Here is a 19,657-nt window from a genome sequence, read left to right as displayed (position 1 = left end):
TACACTAGCTTAGTTTTTCAAATATTTTGTAAGTATTCCTCTTTGTTGATGAAGTAAATTTAACAAAAATTAAAATAAATAAGAGTCGAGCAAAACCCCTACTTAAAAAGTAATCCGAAAAGAATATAAATTTAGTAAAACATTTACATGTAGCTAATCAAAAGTTTGAGACGGCTCTATATGAAATATTAACATGTCATATGGTCTCATAATGTTGTAAAGGGTCCCAAGCTCTAATAAAGTGACGCCAACTAATAAGCATTTGATTTAAGTTAAAAAAAATAGTTAATAGAATACTAAACACTGCTTTACCTACGCAAGACATACAGTTCCTTGAACCTTCTCCTTCAGTTGAAAGCCCATCTTATTATTCTTTGTATCAATTTCTCAGATCTTTATCAGAGAATTTGATTAATTGAAAACTGAACACTGGGGATGATATGGGAAACAACAACGCAACCGCCAATTTAACAGGTAAAAACATCAAAGGCATCTCCGTTTTTTTTTTTTTCTAATTATCATATTTCTCACTGAATATTTGTCTATGTAACTGCAGAAGAAGAAAGCACAAAGCTAGAAACCAATGGAATGTCTCCGTTGGAGAATGTTCCCGTGGAGACCACGCAAGATCAGGTGTTTCTTGTAGGTGAAGGCAAAGATGGAGATAAACAGAGGGAGAGCTTCTCTGATGGTGTTACAGGTTTTTCTTCACAGTATTTTCACTTATATCTATCTATATATAAAATCATTTAGACCAATAGATATATATATACATTTTGACCATTTTTGAGTCATTATTTTTGTTGGAAATATAGGTAAAGAGACTCCTGAAACAGAACCACAAAGCAAGGAATTAGATAAAGATCCACAAGTGACCAAGGTTGAAGAAGATATGAGTCGCAATGGCTTGGTAACGGAAACCGATGAGCAGCTACATAAAAATACATCAGTTGGAGAAGGTTGATCTGACTTTTATATCTATTATCTCTTCTCTTTTATTCTTGAATAAACCTTTATGCCTTTCTTTGTATTTTCTTAATTCATGTCTCTGCTCATGACCAGGTGTTGAAACTGTGTGTGAACCGACAAAATGGGAAGAGTTCAATGAAACTGCTGGAACTGAAGAAAAGCTGGTCATGAATGAGTCTCTAGAAGAAACTGCTCCTGCAGGGAACGTTGTAAGGCTTGATCAAGAGATCTGTATGGAACAAAGAACATGGTTTCCTGAAATCGAGCCCCAGGAGATTCTGAATCTGGACAGTGGCGTTCTTGATGATGAAGTTATAAATGAAGGAAAAGCTGACAAGGAGATCTCTGAACCTGGTTCACAAGGATCAAACGCGATCGGTTTTGAAGATTATAAGGAAGAGAAGGACATGGAGATAGCAAGAGAAGCAGCAAGTCTGAAACGCATGTCTCGATGCAGATCTCTACCAGTGAGGAACAATAGTAGAGTTAAGGGAGACTCGCCGGTTCAAGGATTGGTTTCAGAGGTTGCGTATCCTTCAAGAAACAAAACGGGTTTCGATAAAGCCAAAACGTCAGACATTCTGCCTGTTTGGCCCTGTTCGTTTCGTGGTCGCCAGCGTCAGCGACCAGAGTCAGCGACCAGCGACTGCGACATGATGTCTTTGTGTCATGGGCTCTACCCGGAAAACCCACATAAGCATATATGAACTTCATATCAAAGTTACATATAGCAAGGACATTCATGGTTGGCTCCTGTTTTCTGCCCCTGTATGCTTCTGCATTTCGTTTAGGAGGGCGGACTGAGATATGAGTTCCATCCAATGCTCCAATACAGTCTTTAAAAAATGGCCAGTATCGATCATCATTTCTCAAAGCAGGACATACTCTTGTGAACTCACCATCTTCTGGTTTTAGTGTATCTGCAGCAAATTTCAAGAGAGAACTCAAAACCTCACCAAGTTTCCTTTTGACTGTATCCAACGAACGTTGATATCTTTGTGCAATAACCCGTACTGTCTTATCTTGACCCACCACTTCAAGGAACATTGCAACTGCTTCTTCAATATAGACATTCAACGTCTCTTGTAACCCATATCTCGTTGCTAACATTTTACCACCTAACCATCTGCAAAGCATTAAAATCACATATATATATATAAGTTGCGAGACAGAAAAAAAAACCCAACTTCCTATCACATTAAAAAAAAACCAACTTCCAATTTGAGCAGGCAGACACGAGAATAATGGTACTATCACATTAAAATACTACAATCTGATTCATACCAAAAAAAATGAAACAAAAGTCATACTTAAAAGAAACACTACAATCTGAGTCATATTAAAACATACTGAAACAGACACTACAATCCTTCATATATCTTAACTCCAATCATATTTTCAAGATAGCTAATCTTATCATCACTCGGCACACCCACATAAGCATATATGAACTTCATATCAAAGTTACATATAGCAAGGACATTCATGGTTGGCTCCTGTTTTCTTCCCCTGTATGCTTCTGCATTTCGCTTAGGAGGGCGGACTGAGATATGAGTTCCATCCAATGCTCCAATACAGTCTTTAAAAAATAGCCACTATCGATCATCATTTCTCAAAGCAGGACATACTCTTGTGAACTCACCAAGCGTAAGGCTCTTGATCAAATTCCTTACGCTTTCTTTTTGAACCTCCAGCTCTACTTGTTCCTTCTCTTGGTGCTGGCATCCCAGTGTCAACTGAATCAGACTCGTCATCCTTCTCTACATCTACTCTAGAATCTAAGCTAGCTTCTCCTTGCTGAGCACACCATCCTTCTGCTCCACTTACAGTAACAGCACCAAACTCTGCTTCAAACACATCCATGTTTGGAGGCACTTTGGTCTTATACTTTCTTGCACCTTGCCATTCCTGTTTAAGAAGAAAAAAATTAGTATATTTGAAACATACAGTATTTTTCAATGTCTAATATTTTTTTCAAGCTAATACTGATTCAATGTCTAATATTTTTCACTCTAAGCAGAAAGAGAACTCTAATACTGACATTATTAAAGCACTGAAGACTAAGAGAAAGATACTTACCGCAATGCGTTGATCCCACCAAGCATCCGACATCTCCAACCTTCCCAAAGCATCATAGACAAGCCCGGTTCTATTGTGGGTAAGCTTCTTGAACTTGACATATGCTTTTCTACTAATATCAACCTTGTTCTTAAACCTGTCCCATATCCATCTCTTACCAAATTTCTCTTCAAACTTATTTACGATGAACTCTCTTCCAGCTAGATTCATGCCACTCCTTGGTCTGTTCCCTTTCTTTTTCTCATCAGCATAAAGAGCAAAGAAATACCTAACTTCTTCATCGGTCCATTTCTAAATAACAAGTCTCATCAATAGACAAACAAGCTAAACTAGCAGAAAAAACTATCACAAAAGATCTAAGAAACTAGAACTGCCTAAAACACTTACATCATCAGCCATTCTTCTTATCTTGTCTTGTTGTGATTTATGTCCAACCTGAGAAGATAATACAGACATGAATGATGAGACTTGCAGACACATATTTCATCACTACTACTAAACTGAAACAACAATCTATCAAAAGCACACAACATTTGACTCTTGTTCCAAACAACGAAGCTTTATTCAGACCAAACTATAAACTACTTGAAAGCAAATGCAAGAACACTTCGTCACATATATACCAAAAAGAACTCAAACCCATGTCTGAAAACATTCACAGGAACTCAAACCCATGTCTGATAATCGGATTAAAAACAAAGATTTGATAATCAAAATCTTAAATCTAAAAGCAACCCATATCAAGAATCAAAAAACCCAACAGCCAACTTAATTAATCTAAAGGTTCCATTATCCTCATTGTTATCCGAACCCCGACCAAAACATATATAAAACCTGAACGAGGTCTGAGAGGCTAAACTCGGAAAACATGATTGGAACAGATAACCGAAGACTCATGCCTATACAATGAAAAACTAGAGAGAGAGAGAGAGAGAGAGAGAGAGAGAGAGAGAGAGAGAGGGAGGGAGAGAGGGAGAGAGGGAGAGAGGGAGAGAGAGAGAGAGAGAGAGAGAGGACCTTGAGCAGAGAAGGTTCTCTGTGGCTGCCGGAAATAGATCGGAGAGAAAGAGAGCTTGAGCAGAGAAGAGAAGTGTGGCCGCAGGAAATAGATCGGGGGGAGAGAGAGAGAAGTTTCTGGTGATTTTTTTTTTTGGCGTGAGTTTGTATTAGGGTTATGTATTTAGGGTAGTTTTGTCTTTTTAAGTTTTTTTATTTTTTCGAGTGTTCAAAAGAAAAAAGAAAAATTTCTAATCGCACGATTTTGGTCGCACCGCTGAAATTTCCAGCGTCCAAAATTTTAAATCGCTGATCGCTAGCGTTTGGTCGCTGAGATCAGTCGCTGAACTCACGACCGGTAAACGAACAGCGTTTGGTCGCTGAACTTGGTCGCTGACGCTAGCGACCAGCAAACGAACACGGCCTTTCTTGCCAAACAAGCAACAAAGGGCAAGAAACTACTAAAGCAATAAATGAAAGCAGCAAAGAAGCTAAACTTGAGATGCGATCTCCCAGCTTTAGTAATGATCTAAGAATCGAGGAAAGGAGCAATGAGCCGACAGAAGAAACTCCTTTACTCTCTCAAGACAAGACTGAGAAATACAAGGCAACACTTGATGTGGAAGAGGAAGCTGTAATGCTGAAGAGAAGCGAGACTGAGAAAATAAGAGGCTTTGAGTTGTCTCTAGGGTTGTCGATGAACCTCAGTGGGAGATGTGACGCAGATGATAGCTTCAAAGAAACCGAGAGCTCAGAAGATAACTTGCTGGAGGAAAAACGTAACATGTCTGAGACTCTGCTTGTTTCTTGTGTAGGAAGCAAAAAGGCAGAAGATACTAATGATGTGATAAGTGAAAGAAACAAAGGAGATGTACTTGAGATGCGGTCACCGAGCTCTGGAATTGACCTAAGAACCAAAGAAAGAAGCGGTAAATCTACAGAGGAAACTTCTTTACTCTCGCAGGATAAGACTGAGGCATACAACTCAACACCCAATGTGGAAGAGAAAACCGTGATGCTAAAGAGAAGTGAGACTGAGAAACTAAGAGGCTTTGAGTTGTCTCTAGGGCTGTCCATGAATCTCAGTGGGAGATGTGACGGAGATGGTAGCTTCAAAGAAATCAATAGCTCAGAAGATAACTTGGGGGACAAGGAAGCTAACACGTCTGAGACTCTCTTTGTTTCTTGTGTAGGAAGCAGCAGCAGCAAAGCGCAAGAAGCTTCGTTACTTTGTCAAGACAAGACAGAGACATATGAGGCAACAATTGATGTGGAAAAGAAAACTGTGATGCTGAAGAGAAGTGAGTCTGAGGAAACAAGAGGCTTTGAGTTGTCTCGAGAGTTGTCCATGAAACCTGGTGAGAGATCCGAGGCAGATGATAGCCTGAAAGAAAACAAAGACTCAGGAGACAACTTGCTGGACAAGAAAGCTTCTTGGGGTTCTATGAGAGGCAGAGTCAGAAAAAGGAGCAAATCTTCGCTATTTGGAACATGCCTCTGCTGCAACATTGCAATGAATTGAACAGATTTGCATTATCGGTCTTGTGATTTGAAGGTTTTTTCTAAAATTATTATGGGATATTGGGAGGAAACCAAATGATTGTGTGGATTGGGTTTCCTGTATACATGACATGGGTTTTCTGTTTGAGGGGTTTATAAATGTTGTTGGTTTTATGATATTTCCTTACAATATGAAATTTGGGTATGGTTTATATTAGTTCATTACCATATAACTAGTCAAGATTAGTTATGGTGGTCCTATATATTTGTCACAACTTGTGAAACACTGAGAGAAGGACAAAAAGTCAAATTGTGTTTCAAAAATGTAATAAACCAAGCTATAGAGATCAAACTGCACCTCAAAGGTACACCAAGAGACAAAAACTAAACTGAAGCTGAAAGCTTCTTAGAATTAATTTCAGAATAATTGCATTTGTTGAGATGTAGTGAAGACAAAGAAGCAAAAACTAACAAGGCAGTTAAGGATAATTTGCTTTGTTAGTCCTCAAATTAATAGTAATTAGCCAATGTTGATCATCATCTTGACAAATTCATCATAGTTGACTTGGCCATCACCATCCAAATCTGCCTCCTTTATCATTTGTTCAACTTCTTCATCTGTTAGCTTTTCCCCTAGATTTATCATTACATGACTCAACTGCAATAACAAAGCTTTTGAAATTAGTAAATAAATTTGTACATGTCAATCAAACCTGTTAATTAGATCTTGTAAAGACTCATACTCTTTCAAAACATTTTAATTATAAGCAAACCCAATCATTTTTTTTCAGAAAGAAGCAACAAGTTTTGGCCTTAGTCTGACCCTTTCGTTTAAAGAGACCTATTATCTGAAGACCAGCATACAGTAGATTTGTTATATACCTAATTGATGATGTCTCTTATCCCCTCATTTTTTGGAAGGCTTTTGCGCTCCAATAGTCCCTCGTTCCCTCAAATTTTAAAGGAGTGAATAGTTCACCCTCAAATTATATATTTGACACTTTCATCCCCTTAAAACACTATTTATTTTTTAATTTAGTCCCTACAGTTATATATGTTTGACAATAGCATGAATAACTTTTTATATATCATATTTTAGTACTTATCGTTATATTTTCTTTAAATTATTTCGATTTAAATTATTTTATTAACATTTTTTGTATTATTTATAGTTATATTTGACTAAATGTTATTATATTCTCTCAAAAATATTTTATTTTAATATGCTTCAAATAGTATGTTTTATTGATTTTTGAAAATTTTGTGATTATATTTAATTATTAATAATTTAACGACTAAAATGTAAATTGTTAACTTCTAAAAAAACATTTGTGAGTGACTATCGGAGAACCATCCCTTCGTCCCTTTATTTTAAAGGTGTACTCCATTGAAAATGAGGAGACTTGTTGGAAATGTTCTTACTGTTAACAAGGAAGAAGCTAGAATATTAATACTTAGATTATAGCTGCAAGAACTCGAGCTTTATTAGATCGACGTGTTTGAGAAAATAAACTCGAATTGAACTTATTTGTTAGGCATGAGTCATGCATTTCAAATCCACAATTAGAAAGCCTCTGGCTATGGTTATAATGCTATCTAAAAAGGTTATTAATAAATTGTATATATATGCATACCAAAATGTGCATATATGACTTTCTACGCACTAATGCAACTTCTGAGGATGTGAAGAAAAGTATATATATTTAGTTAAACTAGGTGAAACATGTGCCCACCTGTACAGAAAACCAAATATCAAACGCATTTGACTCCTAACTTGTTTTCCGCTAATTGTTTTTTTTTTGTCACTCCTCGTTCTTCTCCAAAGATTCACAATGCCAGCTAGCTCTAAGCCTTCACGACGGAAAAATGTTTAGAATATTTTATAAGACAAGTATGTGATCTCTTTAAATTGGAAGATTGCCTGGCGCTGTTGTCTGATTTTTGTCATTAATTCAAAATATTTCAATGAGTGTTTAGCTGGCTTTATCATCTATCTAGTTAATGCAGAATTAATTGATCAAGTGGGTCAATGAACAAAATATAACTCATAGTTATGATGCTTAGCCTGGATTTGACAATTTAGCGATATAAAGCATGTACCACTTAAGCAGAGGAAACATTTATGAAACTGGTTCATGAACCCTAATTAAATTTGACAAAAAACCCAATAAGGATTTAGCAAACAGAAAATATAAAAAATTGTGGCTCTAAAACATTTATAAAAATATCAACAGAGTTAAGATCCAGACTTCTCGGATCATGCATCAGCTAAGGTGATTCAGACTTCTCGGATCATGCATCAGCTCAGGAAAGATGGAAATAAAGCAAAGAAACCTTTCAAGTTTTACAACTTCCTTCTCACCCACAAAGATTTCCTAAGCAGCGTTGCTCTACACTGGTATACTTGCGATGTACGGGGATCAGCCATGTTCAGAGTTTCAACAAAGTTAAAGACTCTAAAGAATGAGATCCGGACCTTCAGCAGAGAAAACTACTCTGGCCTTGAGAAGAGAGTTCAGGAAGCGCATGTCATTGTACTTGATTGCCAAACCAAGCTGCTTCTTGACCCCACTCCATCACTCGCTGAAGAAGAAGCTGAAGCTCAACGTAAATGGCAAGTCCTTGCTACTGCTGAGGAGTCCTTCTTACATCAGAGGTCCCGTGTTACATGGTTGAAAGTAGGAGATAGCAGCACTCTGTTCTATCACCGGATGATGTCCTTGAGGAAATCAGCTAATCACATTCACTTTCTCTTGGATGATCAAGATGTAAAATGGGAAAATCAAGAAGACATCAACAATATTTGTGTGGAGTATTTCTCAAACCTCCTTGGTGGAGAGGTCTTACCGAAAATGTTTGTGCAGAGCGACATTGATCTGCTCTTACCCTTCAGATGCTCATCAACTCAAGCTTCTGCCCTCGAAAGGCCTTTCTCTGCAGTAGAAATCAAGGAAGCTTTCTTCTCTCTCCCGCATAATAAAACTTGTGGTCCCGACGGATACTCAGCTGAGTTCTTCACAGGTTGCTGGAATATTGTTGGAGCGGAGGTTTGTGAGGCAGTAGCAGAATTTTTCTCTTCTGGTCAGCTACTTAAGCAGTGGAACGCCACCACCCTCGTGCTGATTCCCAAGATCCCAACTGCTTGTAAAACATCGGACTTCAGGCCCATAGCCTGTCTTAACACAGTTTACAAAGTAATAGCTAAACTACTGGCCAAAAGACTATGTGATGTGCTTAATCAGGTCATCTCCCCATCTCAATCAGCTTTCATGCCAGGGCGCTTACTCTCTGAGAATGTGCTCCTCGCTACCGAAATAATTCAGGGCTACAACAGATCAAACATCAGTCCTCGAGGAATGCTAAAGGTGGACTTACGTAAAGCCTTTGACTCAGTGAGATGGGATTTCATACTCGCTGCATTGGAGACCCTGGGGATTCCGGAGAAGTTCATCAATTGGATTAATCAATGCCTCTCCACAGCTTCTTTCACGCTAGCGATTAATGGTTGCAGCTCAGGGTTCTTCAAAAGCTCAAAAGGGCTGCGGCAGGGAGACCCGCTGTCCCCATACCTGTTCGTCCTCGCAATGGAGGTCTTCACCCGGTTACTTACCTCCAGATTTGAGAACGGCTCTATAAATTATCATCCAGGTACTGCTGAGCTCAATATCTCACACTTAATGTTTGCGGACGATGTGATGATATTTTTTGATGGAACAAGCAACTCACTCCATGGAATTACTGAAACGCTAGACGACTTTGCAAGTTGGTCCGGTCTGTATATGAACAGACACAAAACGGAGTTGTTTCACGCTGGTCTGAACCAAGTCAAATCCACCGCAATTGCAGCCTTTGGATTTCCCATTGGTTCACTACCTATCAGATATCTCGGTTTACCTCTTATGCATCGTAAACTGAGAATATCAGAATATGAACCGCTGCTGGATAGTATTGTTAGAAAATTCAGAGGATGGGCGACTAAAACATTGTCATATGCAGGCAGATTGCTTCTCATATCCACTGTAATCTCTGGTTCAGTCAACTTTTGGTGCTCAACATTCATGCTCCCCAAAGGTTGTGTTAAGAAGATTGAACGCCTCTGCTCAAGGTTCTTGTGGTCTGGACAAATCGAATTAGCAAAAGGGGCTAAGGTAAACTGGAATGTGGTTTGTTTACCTAAAGCTGAAGGGGGTTTGGGGCTGAGAAACTACGCCATTTGGAATAAAGTGTTGTGCCTTCGTTTCATCTGGCTTTTTTTCTCGAACTCGGACTCACTATGGGCAGCATGGCATAAACGTCACCATCTTAGCCAAAGGAACTTCTGGACTATAGCCCAATCTAACACCCATTCTTGGACCTGGAAAACGCTCCTTAATCTCCGCCCTATAGCTTCACGCTTTATCCATGGAAATCTAGGTAATGGCCGCGTACTCAGTTTCTGGTTTGACTCATGGCTACCAACTGGTCCGCTGGTAGAACTGTTTGGAGAAGGTGGCCCCAGCGAACTCGGAATTCCCTTGAACGCAAAGGTTGCTGATGTGTCTAATGTAACATCTTGGGATCTCCCTCACGCTAGATCAGAAAAGGCTCTCCAACTTCACATTGCCCTCACATCTGTCTCTCCCCGAGGAGCACAGACACAGAACTCTCCAACTTCACATTGCCCTCACATCTGTCTCTCCCCCGAGGAGCACAGACACAGACGACTCCTACAACTGGAAAGTAAATGGTTCGATCTGCAATGGGTACTCCTCCTCTCAAACTTGGGAGGCGATCAGGCCTCGAGAATCAACTAAAGCATGGGCACCAACAGTCTGGTTCAAAGGTGTTGTTCCAAACAAGCTTTTAATATGTGGCTCACTACACTCAACAGGCTCCCGAAAAAAACTCGCCTGGCTTCTTGGGGTCTGAACATCACCACTACATGCAGTCTATGCAACTCCGCAGATGAAGCCAGGGACCATCTCCTTTTGAACTGCAGGTTTGCCGTGTACCTTTGGGCTGCAGTCTTCGCAAGGCTCTCCCCTCGACAGCCACCGTTCATATCTTGGGCTGAGCTGCTCTCTTGGTGTAGAGTCCAATCGCCATCAGCGCCATCTACCCTGCGAAGACTAGTCACCCACGTTCTTGTATACCACGTATGGAGACAGAGGAATAATTTTCTCCATAACAATACCCATCTCTCTTCAGCCGAAACATTCAAATTATTGGACAGAGATGTGAGGAACACGATCACCGCTCGGCGCAACAAGCGCAACTTCAACAACCTCATGGCGCTTTGGATCAGATGACCGAGTCTTCTCAACCGCCTATAACTACTCCCTTTCTTGTTTTTTATTTAATTTTTGCCAAGAAGGATGTATGTAAAAGTCTTTCCATTGTAGAGACAAACTGCTCATTTTAACTAATGATATTTACAATTTAGCAAAAAAAAAAAAAAGACCGTACATGCTATTATTGAAGAACGTTGTACAAAACGTAATCCAGTGCATGGAACTAATTTGTTTATATAGTTTTATTAATAAGTCAAGGTTATATCTTCCTATATACGCACTTATATAGAGACATAAAGAACTCAAATTAAAGGGCCCCAAATTAAAACTAAAAAAAAACGAGATTGAAAAAATCACGGACCTCACTGGCAGAGATATAACCATTTTGGTCTTTGTCAAAGACTGTGAATACTTCTTTCAGCTCTTCTTCTGCGTCATTTTCCTATACCATCAAATCACGACACCAAATTAACAAACATTACCTGTTATAAAATATAACTAGATAGTAACCCGCGCAAAGTGCGGAATAAGATGTCTATATTAATGTTGAAATTATATATTATGATTATGTATAAAATAAGATATACTTTAAGCGATAGTTAGATAGAACTAAAGGTATGATTGTTATTAAGGGCGAAGCCATAAACTTTTTTATAATGAGCTCACTAATATTAAAATTTTAAATATGGTGTTTGCAAGTTTGAGAAGAAGTTTTGGAAAATATTTTTTGTTTATATTTTACCTATCACGTTGTAGTAGTTATGGACTTAAGGGATTAACACATAAAATCGAAAAAATGTGGATCAATAACATATTATAAGCAAAACAATAACTGTATGAAAAAAAAAAAGTACAACTCCTTTAAATTCAGTAAACAAAGGTTGCTGGAATATTGTTGGAGCGGAGGTTTGTGAGGCAGTAGCAGAATTTTTCTCTTCTGGTCAGCTACTTAAGCAGTGGAACGCCACCACCCTCGTGCTGATTCCCAAGATCCCAACTGCTTGTAAAACATCGGCGGCGAAGGTGGTGACACTCGCATGCTTATATTGCTTGCTCGAGAAGACTAATACACTAAGCCGAGACGATTTACAGTGATTCAATTTCCTCGAAACAGAGATCACCTCATCGAGCAGTAACAAAACCGAATATGACACATTTGAAAAATAGTTTTCAACGTCCTCTTTCAGCAATGAGAGGCAGTTCTCAAGAACGTGAGTGCTCTGCTAAATGCATGAAAGCAGGTACGGAGAAAAGGGTTCTTTCATTAACACTTGGCATCATACAAAAGTTTCATCGTTTTGTTGTCTCTACGGATCTGTCGATTTAATGGTGATAGATCAGATGGGTTACCATTTTTAACAGAAACGTACAGAGAAATAATGAATATTTATTGATGCTATGATTATACTGAGAGGATTGATAAATCAACTAATCGAACTTGAAGCTGAAGGTTTATCACGTAAAAGGGTTCGTCGAGAAAAATATAGATGGAATAAAAATTTTTTAAAGGAATGTTAGTGTGAACGCATTAAATTCACAGTTTTGGTGAGAAACGTTCTCTACGTGACACGTAAGCTTTTTACTAAATAAAAGCTTCTCGTGAAGCCACGTCACCACATCACATTCCTTGCCAATAAACTTTTAAGGTAAGTTTTAAAAGTGGTTCTCATTTAATATATAGGAGATTATTGTCTTTATTTAGAGTATAATCAAATGGCTCTTTACAAATGAGATTTGTTAATAGAGAAAAAATAAAAGTCTTATTTATTAAAAAAATAATTAAATTTCTTGACCAAAGCAAAAAAATATATAATTAAAACCTAAAAAGGTGATTAAATATTTACTATAATAAAAAAAACCAATTTGTCAAAAAAAAGAGAAGAAGAATATTTCTAACTACACTCAAGAAATATAAAACAGAGGCATAATGAATGATACAGCTCCATTTTGACAACAGTCATAAATGATATGAGCAAAAAAAAAATAGTTGATGTAATTGATTGTGAAATAGTACATATTTCGTATCAAACTAACTAAGCATGAATGTAATAACATATGGAGAGACCCCGGCACGAGAGAGGAATATTTCTAACTATACTCAAGAAATATAAAACAGAGGCATAATGAATGAGACAGCTCCATTTTGACAACACTCATAATAGATATGAGCAAAAAAAAATTCGTTCATGTAATTGATTGTGAAATAGTACATATTTCGTATCAAACTAACTAAGCATGAATGTAATAACATATGGAGAGACCCCGGCACGAGAGACGAACCTGAAGTTTGTTGGTCATGAGGTTAAGAAACTCAGCAAATTCAATGGTGGCATTACCATCGGAGTCGATCTCAGTGATGATATCGTGAAGTTCTTGTTCTGTTGGATTCTGATCCAACCAACGGATCACTGTTAAAAGTTCTTCTACCGTTATACGACCTGTTACTGGATTCCAAAAGAACAATATATATGTCACCAACACATATACTTAAATATATATATATATATATATATATATATATATATATATATTATCATTTAGAGAAGAAAGAGAGAACCGTCGCCGTCTTTGTCCAAGAGACAAAAGACCTCTTTGAACTCGATGATCTGATCCTTTGTCAGTGCTGTGTCTTCCATTGTTTTATGGGGTCGTGAGAGAGAAGAGAAGAGAGAGAGCCAAAGGTTTAAAGTTGTTGATGAATCTCTGATTTATGGTCTATTTGTAGAGTCGTGACAAGAACTTTCTACTTTGGACTCATGGTACTTTTTCAATCTATAAGCCTTCTAAAATTATTTAAAGTTAAAAGGGAAGTTTTTAATTCTAGAGCAGAAAATTTTAATTCTGGTCACATGACCCAATAGCATATAATAATTGTTGCTGTTCTCGAGCTACGGTTAAGTCGTACATAATCGTCATTAGTAAAGACTTATTGTATCTAAAACTCAACCGTTTAACTGTCTAAATGTCCTGTTAACAAAAAGAAGCTGTTCAAATGTCCGTCTGACGGCTGAAACCACTTGGATGTGTTGTTATTGGATCTAAGTGATTAGACTCACTAAGCTCATAAAACTCTCCAAGCTTCAACTCTCATTTGCTGGTCTAAGTTTATTCTATTAGACATTTTGTTTTGTTTTAAGTTAAAAATATATATTACCAACGTTGAGTTGGCCTAGTGGTAAAGGGGTTACAGTTGTAACTACCGCCACTCATGTTCAATTCACGGTGGAATATACTATTTACAATGATTGAGTTCCCGGCAAAAATGTGAAACTACCATTTTTTTAACCAAAAAATATATATTACCAAAGACACATTACAAAGGAGAACACACGACCAAGATCAATTGGGTAGATGCATATAGTTCGACTCCAGGATGAATTATACTGAGGCTTCAAACGAACATAATATAGAGAAAAGAAAAAGAGCAGCCAAAATTTGTGTCATCTGACCATGGAAGGAGTATATTGTATTTAAAGAGTTAAAATATATCAATCTATAGTTCTTATACTATTAAATTTATAGTAAACGTTTATAATTTCTTAAATTTCAGGATCAGCCATCTTCAAAAAAATTACCAAAATAATCGAAAGAGTTTTTTTTTTGTTCAACGCAAAGAAAGTTTTTTTGATTTTCCAAAAAACCATGGTTCTAAAAATTGGTTTAGGCTAAAATGATTTTCCGAAAGTCCTTTTTATACGATTCAAATTGGTTTAAACTGTTCAAATCGATTAAAATTGGTTAAAATCAGTTTAAATCGAAAGAAATTAGTTTATATCCATTAAATTAATCAATAATGTTAGTAAAAATTTATAATTTTTTTTGTATATCTAATTTTGACAATTCATCAAAATAATTTTATTATTAAATTCAAAAATTAAAATATCTTATGTAAATGTAATGTATTTACATTAAATTAACAATTCGTTAATGTTTAAGCCTCGTCTAAGCTCTGGTCCACCTAGTCGCTAGTCTTTTACAGAAGGTATATGGGGTGATTGGTAGCTGTTGTAGGTGTTGTCCATAGCCCTATTTATTTCTACAGCACCAAATTCAGAGCAATCAAGCTTTAAATTTTTTTTTGAAACCACAGCTCTTGAAATAACCTACAGCTGTACAAGTGCTCTGCAGAGCCAAATATTCAAAGCAATTTTTTAGTGCTTTCTATAAAATTCTACAACACTAAAATCTAAAGCCACAGCAAAAAATTTACAGATTTTTTTCTACATCAAAAATTTTAAAGCTACAGCAATTACCAATCGGACCCATAGTTACCGACTAACAATTATTTTGAACATAAAAAACTACTACTGAAAAGGTTGTATATGTTGACATATATACACTACGTTGTGGTGTCGACAGCTGTAATGGCTCGATAAATGGGAGACAAAAAACATTGAAAGTCTTAGACCAAGCCATGCCGTTTTATATGAAAATTTATTTTCGTCATGGGACAAGATTTTAGTTCTCAAAATCAGCAAACCCTTTAGCAGAAAAAGTTCTCAGAAGTTTTGTTAAAAAGTAAATTAATTATTATTTTTAGCGGCGAGTAATATATTAATAATATACTCATTTTCTGGAAAATGAATACTAATATCATTTAAAAAATAAGAAAATTGCAATCATACAAAGGAATAAAATTAAATATACGGAAAAACTACAGTTTCGTTAACGCTCTCTTAAATTACTGATATTTTTACCTTTATTTTAGCGTAAAAACTGCATATCTGTGGCCACTGTTCTAAACTACGCTATACGCTAGCTGGATTGATTATTGTATAGCGTTTAGATGTATATACGGATATATATATATATACGATAGACATATTCTAAATAAATACTATAATTATAAATAAAATAATTATATAAGTTATATTAAAAATACAATATATAGCAAACATAATTAAATAGATCAAATATTGAAGAAAAAAAAACATAAAATGGTATGGATGAAGTCAAGAGATTCAATATTGTAATTATAAAACAAATACTTAAAAGTTTAAACATAAAACACATTAAAATGAAAGATTCACGATCTTTGACCAAATCACTTTAACAAACTTTTAACTCAAATCCTCACATTCTTCGTCTCCATCTTGTAGAATCAAATCACTCTCTGTTACCAAATCACCATCAGACTTGGGGATATTTTAAGAGGAAAATGAAACTAACGATCAGTACTGCTAGCGATAGAGGAAGGCATAGATGACTTGGTATCTTTATGATGAATTTTAAAGTTACATACACACGAAGATTATAAACACGAAGATTATAATAACTTGCGCTTCTTATTAGATTTAGAAACTCTCTCAAAACTAAACCTCTTAATGTGTTTCTCTTGATGGAACATCTCTCCATGAGAATTCTTTATACAGGACAAAACTACATCTTTTCCTAATAATAATATGGAAACATTCTTAAGCTCGATATGTTTTCATTTTTCCTTAACCCATCAAACTTCACTTTAATGAGTTAACTTGCTCCTCAAGTTAATTGAAATTATCCAACATTCTCCCCCTTAATTCCAACTTGAATCTTAGGTATGTTGTTTTTCTGAACTCCGATGAACTTGCGCAAACCGTTAATAGGTGCATCGCATTTCTTCGATACGATGTTGCATCGGAACGTGAGTATAGATGCTTCACTGCTTCTCCATGACTCTCTCTTGGACTCTGCATATATCTGCTTAATACACCAACCGAAAATGCCAAGTCCGGTCGTGTCTGAAGAAGATACCTTAAGCATCCTATGGTGCTTCGATACGATGTTGCATCAATCTCAGGCTCCTCCTTTGCCTTTGATATTTTCAAACTCGTGTGCATCGGAACGTGAGTATAGTTACATGACTCCATCTTCGTCTTGACAAGTATACCTTGTGCATATCCTCCTTGCTTGATTCGAATGCCATCAGCTCCTTGGGTTACTTCTATACCAAGATAGTATGTAAGCTTCCCGAGGTCTGACATCTCAAATCTTCTTGACATATCATCTTTGAATTGCTTGATAACGTTGAGCGAAGTCCCTGTTACAAACAAGTCATTGACGTATATAGCTATGATCAGAAGCTCCCCCTTCTCTTTCTTTTGATATACCGCATGTTCCTTGGTGCACTTCGTGAACTACATCTCCTTGAGAACACTGTCGAGTTTGATGTTCCAAGCTCTCCTTGAGAACACTGTCGAGTTTGATGTTCCAAGCTCTTAGAGCAACTGGTGCAAACACTTCGTCGAAGTCTATGCCTTGTTCTTGCACGTAGCCTTTTGCAACTAGCTTTGCTTTGTATTTGATCACCGTTCCATCTGCATTCCTCTTGATCTTATAGATCCACTTCAAACCTATCGGTTTCACACCTGCCGGCTTCTTGACGAGCTTCCAGGTCTTGTTTTTGATGTTAGATTCAATCTCTGCCTTCATTGCATTGATCCAAGCTTGTATCATTGCAGCTTCGATGTAACTTTCTGGTTCACCATCTATGGTGAGCAAGAGTTTGCCACGTTCAACTTCAGAGATGATGTAATCATCGAACCGCTTTGGTTTTCTGATGTTATGGCCATATCTCGATGTTACATGCTGGTCTTGGTTTGCATCGTTGTTCTCTGCTACTTGCTCTTGTTCACCTGTGTCTACATCTTCTTCTTCTTCGTTATTGTTTTGCTCCTCGTGGTGTTGGTGATCTTGATGCTCATCACTATCTCCTTCTTCTGTAACATCGATATGAGAAAGCTTGAATGATCCTGGTTCTTCGTCCACGATTGTTGATAGTGTAGACCAATCCCAACTTTTCTTCTCGTCAAAGATTACATCTCTACTAACAACTACCTTCTTCGTGACAGGATCATAGAGCCTATAAGCTTTTGAACCAGGCCACATCCCGAGATTGATCACCATCCTTGATCGATCATCGAGCTTTTTGAGATGTGGAGCATTGATCTTTGCAAAAGCGATGCAGCCGAAGATCCTGAGATGCTCAATGTTTGGTTTCCTAACAAATAAGCCTTCGTATGGAGTTTTATTCTCCAATGCCTTCGTAGCAATGCAGTTGATGAGATAAGTTGAATGACGTACTGCGTCTCCCCATAGGTGATTAGGAATCTTCATAGCTTTCATCAAACTTTTAGTCATCTCCATTAGTGTTCTATTTCTTCTCTCGACCACACCGTTTTGTTTCGGTGTATACGCTGCGGTGAGATGTCTAGTTACACCGTTTTCTTCACAAAAACGAATGAACTCAGAAGATGTGAACTCTCATCCTCTATCGGTGCGAAAAGTATTGAGTTTTAGCTTTGTTTGATTCTCCACGTACTCCTTGAACTTTTTGAACCGATCGAACGCTTCACTCTTCTCTCTTAGCATCATCGTCCACATATATCTTGAGTAATCATAAATTAAGACAATACATATCTATTGTTTGTTGGTGTTGATGGTGATATCGGAGCGCATAAGTCACCATGTACCAACTCCAATGCGTGTGATGCTCGATACAAATCTCGACGTTTGATCCATCACCGAATTTGACTTTGCCTTTGATGCTTTCGTCTAGGTTTGAGAAGAACTCTCTCTTGCATGTCATATGGTTACTTGCACCATTTTCAAGGTACCATATACTCGTATTTCCATCGCATTTGTCAAACCTCTTAGGAAACACTTTCTCTTCGTTGAGGAATACTCTTCATGCATATATAATGCATCTGCTTCTTGTGTTTTCGTTAGGTTAGCTTCTTCTCTTGGTAGTGTAGAGCATTGTGACACGAAGTGCCCCATCTTGTCCCATCTCCAACATTTAACTTTAGAGTAGTCCTTCTTGGTCTTGTCCGAAGCTTGTCCTCCTTTGTTATGACCATCAGAACCATTAGACCTTCCTCGTCCTCTTCCTCTTCCACCATAACCTTTGTCTCTTCCTCGCAAGTTGTTATGGCTTCCACGACCTTGCGTATCATTCTTCACAAACATTAGCTTCGATTGATCTTCATCTTGGGTTTCGTCTTTTACGCGTTCTTCGAAAGCCTTCAATCTCCCAACAATATCTTTGAACCCCGTTGAATTTAGATCCAACACTTGTTCTAACAAAGCTACGATGTGAATGAACTTTTTTCTTGGAAGTCCCTTCAGAAACTTATTTACCATCTTCGATGCTTCCATTATCTCTCCTAACGCGGTTGCTCTCGATGCTAAGCCTGAAAGATTTTTTACGTAGTCATCTACCGTGTCTGTGTCTGTGTCTGCCATCTTCAGTTTGTCGAACTCAGACATCAAAGTATGTAACCTCGCTTCTCTCACACGATTAACACCTTACGAGATTTGATAGCTTCCCAAATATTCTTCGATGTATCATGTTCTCCAATCTGAAGTATTAGCGCCTCCGGGACAGATTGAAAGATTAGAGCAATCGCCTCTATCATCATGCAGAGCAGGTCTTCTGTTTTTGGTCTGAACTTCTGCTGGAAAGTAGTACTCGGCAAAGTTTGAAGTTTCTTCATTGATCATCTGTGCGACTATAGAACCTTCCACCCTACTTAAATTTTTCACCATCTTCTTCAAATGGAACATATACCGCTCATACAGATACATCCATCTATACTGCACAGGACCACCAAGTTCCAATTCTCTTGCCAGGTGAATAACAAGATGCTCCATAACATCAAAAAATGAGGGAGGAAATATCTTCTCAAGGTTGCACTGAATCACGGCTATGTTAGTCTTCAAATTTTCAATACCTTCAAGAGTCACTGATCTCGTGCATAAATCGCGGAAGAAACCACTTATCCCTGCAATTGCTTCATGAACATTTCGTGGTAATAGTTCCTTGAAGGCGAACGGAAGGAGGCGCTGCATCATTACATGGAAAT

General features: G+C 37.5%; 3 protein-coding genes across 6 annotated transcripts; 1 reads left to right on the top strand and 2 right to left on the bottom strand.

The window, feature by feature from the left end:
- Nucleotides 1–312: 312 nt before the first annotated feature.
- Nucleotides 313–5,710, top strand: LOC106307942. Of its 2 annotated transcripts, XM_013745039.1 has the most exons (6): nt 313–474; nt 557–700; nt 816–959; nt 1,063–1,557; nt 4,470–5,150; nt 5,238–5,710. In XM_013745039.1, the coding sequence occupies exons 1-6, from the start codon at nt 441–443 to the stop codon at nt 5,564–5,566; spliced, it is 1,827 nt and encodes a 608-aa protein (XP_013600493.1). In that variant the 5' UTR covers nt 313–440; the 3' UTR covers nt 5,567–5,710. The 2 variants fall into 2 exon arrangements, with proteins under 2 accessions (XP_013600493.1, XP_013600492.1); XM_013745038.1 differs by having other exon boundaries at nt 4,470–5,710.
- LOC106307943 lies at nt 2,396–4,447 on the bottom strand. 2 transcript variants are annotated; one of them, XM_013745041.1, is made up of 4 exons: nt 4,066–4,447; nt 3,436–3,483; nt 3,049–3,339; nt 2,503–2,877 (listed from the first exon to the last, which is right to left on the bottom strand). In XM_013745041.1, the coding sequence occupies exons 2-4, from the start codon at nt 3,445–3,447 to the stop codon at nt 2,608–2,610; spliced, it is 573 nt and encodes a 190-aa protein (XP_013600495.1). In that variant the 5' UTR covers nt 3,448–3,483; nt 4,066–4,447; the 3' UTR covers nt 2,503–2,607. The 2 variants fall into 2 exon arrangements, 1 of the variants encoding a protein (XP_013600495.1); XR_001263436.1 differs by lacking the exon at nt 2,503–2,877 and adding an exon at nt 2,396–2,472 and having other exon boundaries at nt 3,049–3,483; nt 4,066–4,239.
- Nucleotides 5,711–5,928: 218 nt separating the features above from the next.
- LOC106310681 (calmodulin-like protein 8) lies at nt 5,929–13,542 on the bottom strand. Of its 2 annotated transcripts, XM_013747909.1 has the most exons (4): nt 13,372–13,542; nt 13,095–13,258; nt 11,176–11,256; nt 5,929–6,202 (listed from the first exon to the last, which is right to left on the bottom strand). In XM_013747909.1, the coding sequence occupies exons 1-4, from the start codon at nt 13,448–13,450 to the stop codon at nt 6,065–6,067; spliced, it is 462 nt and encodes a 153-aa protein (XP_013603363.1). In that variant the 5' UTR covers nt 13,451–13,542; the 3' UTR covers nt 5,929–6,064. The 2 variants fall into 2 exon arrangements, with proteins under 2 accessions (XP_013603363.1, XP_013603364.1); XM_013747910.1 differs by lacking the exon at nt 11,176–11,256.
- Nucleotides 13,543–19,657: the final 6,115 nt, after the last annotated feature.

The sequence above is a fragment of the Brassica oleracea genome, chromosome C8, assembly GCF_000695525.1.
Source record: "Brassica oleracea var. oleracea cultivar TO1000 chromosome C8, BOL, whole genome shotgun sequence".
NCBI lineage: Eukaryota > Viridiplantae > Streptophyta > Magnoliopsida > Brassicales > Brassicaceae > Brassica > Brassica oleracea.
This window is presented reverse-complemented; position numbering and strand designations above follow the sequence as displayed.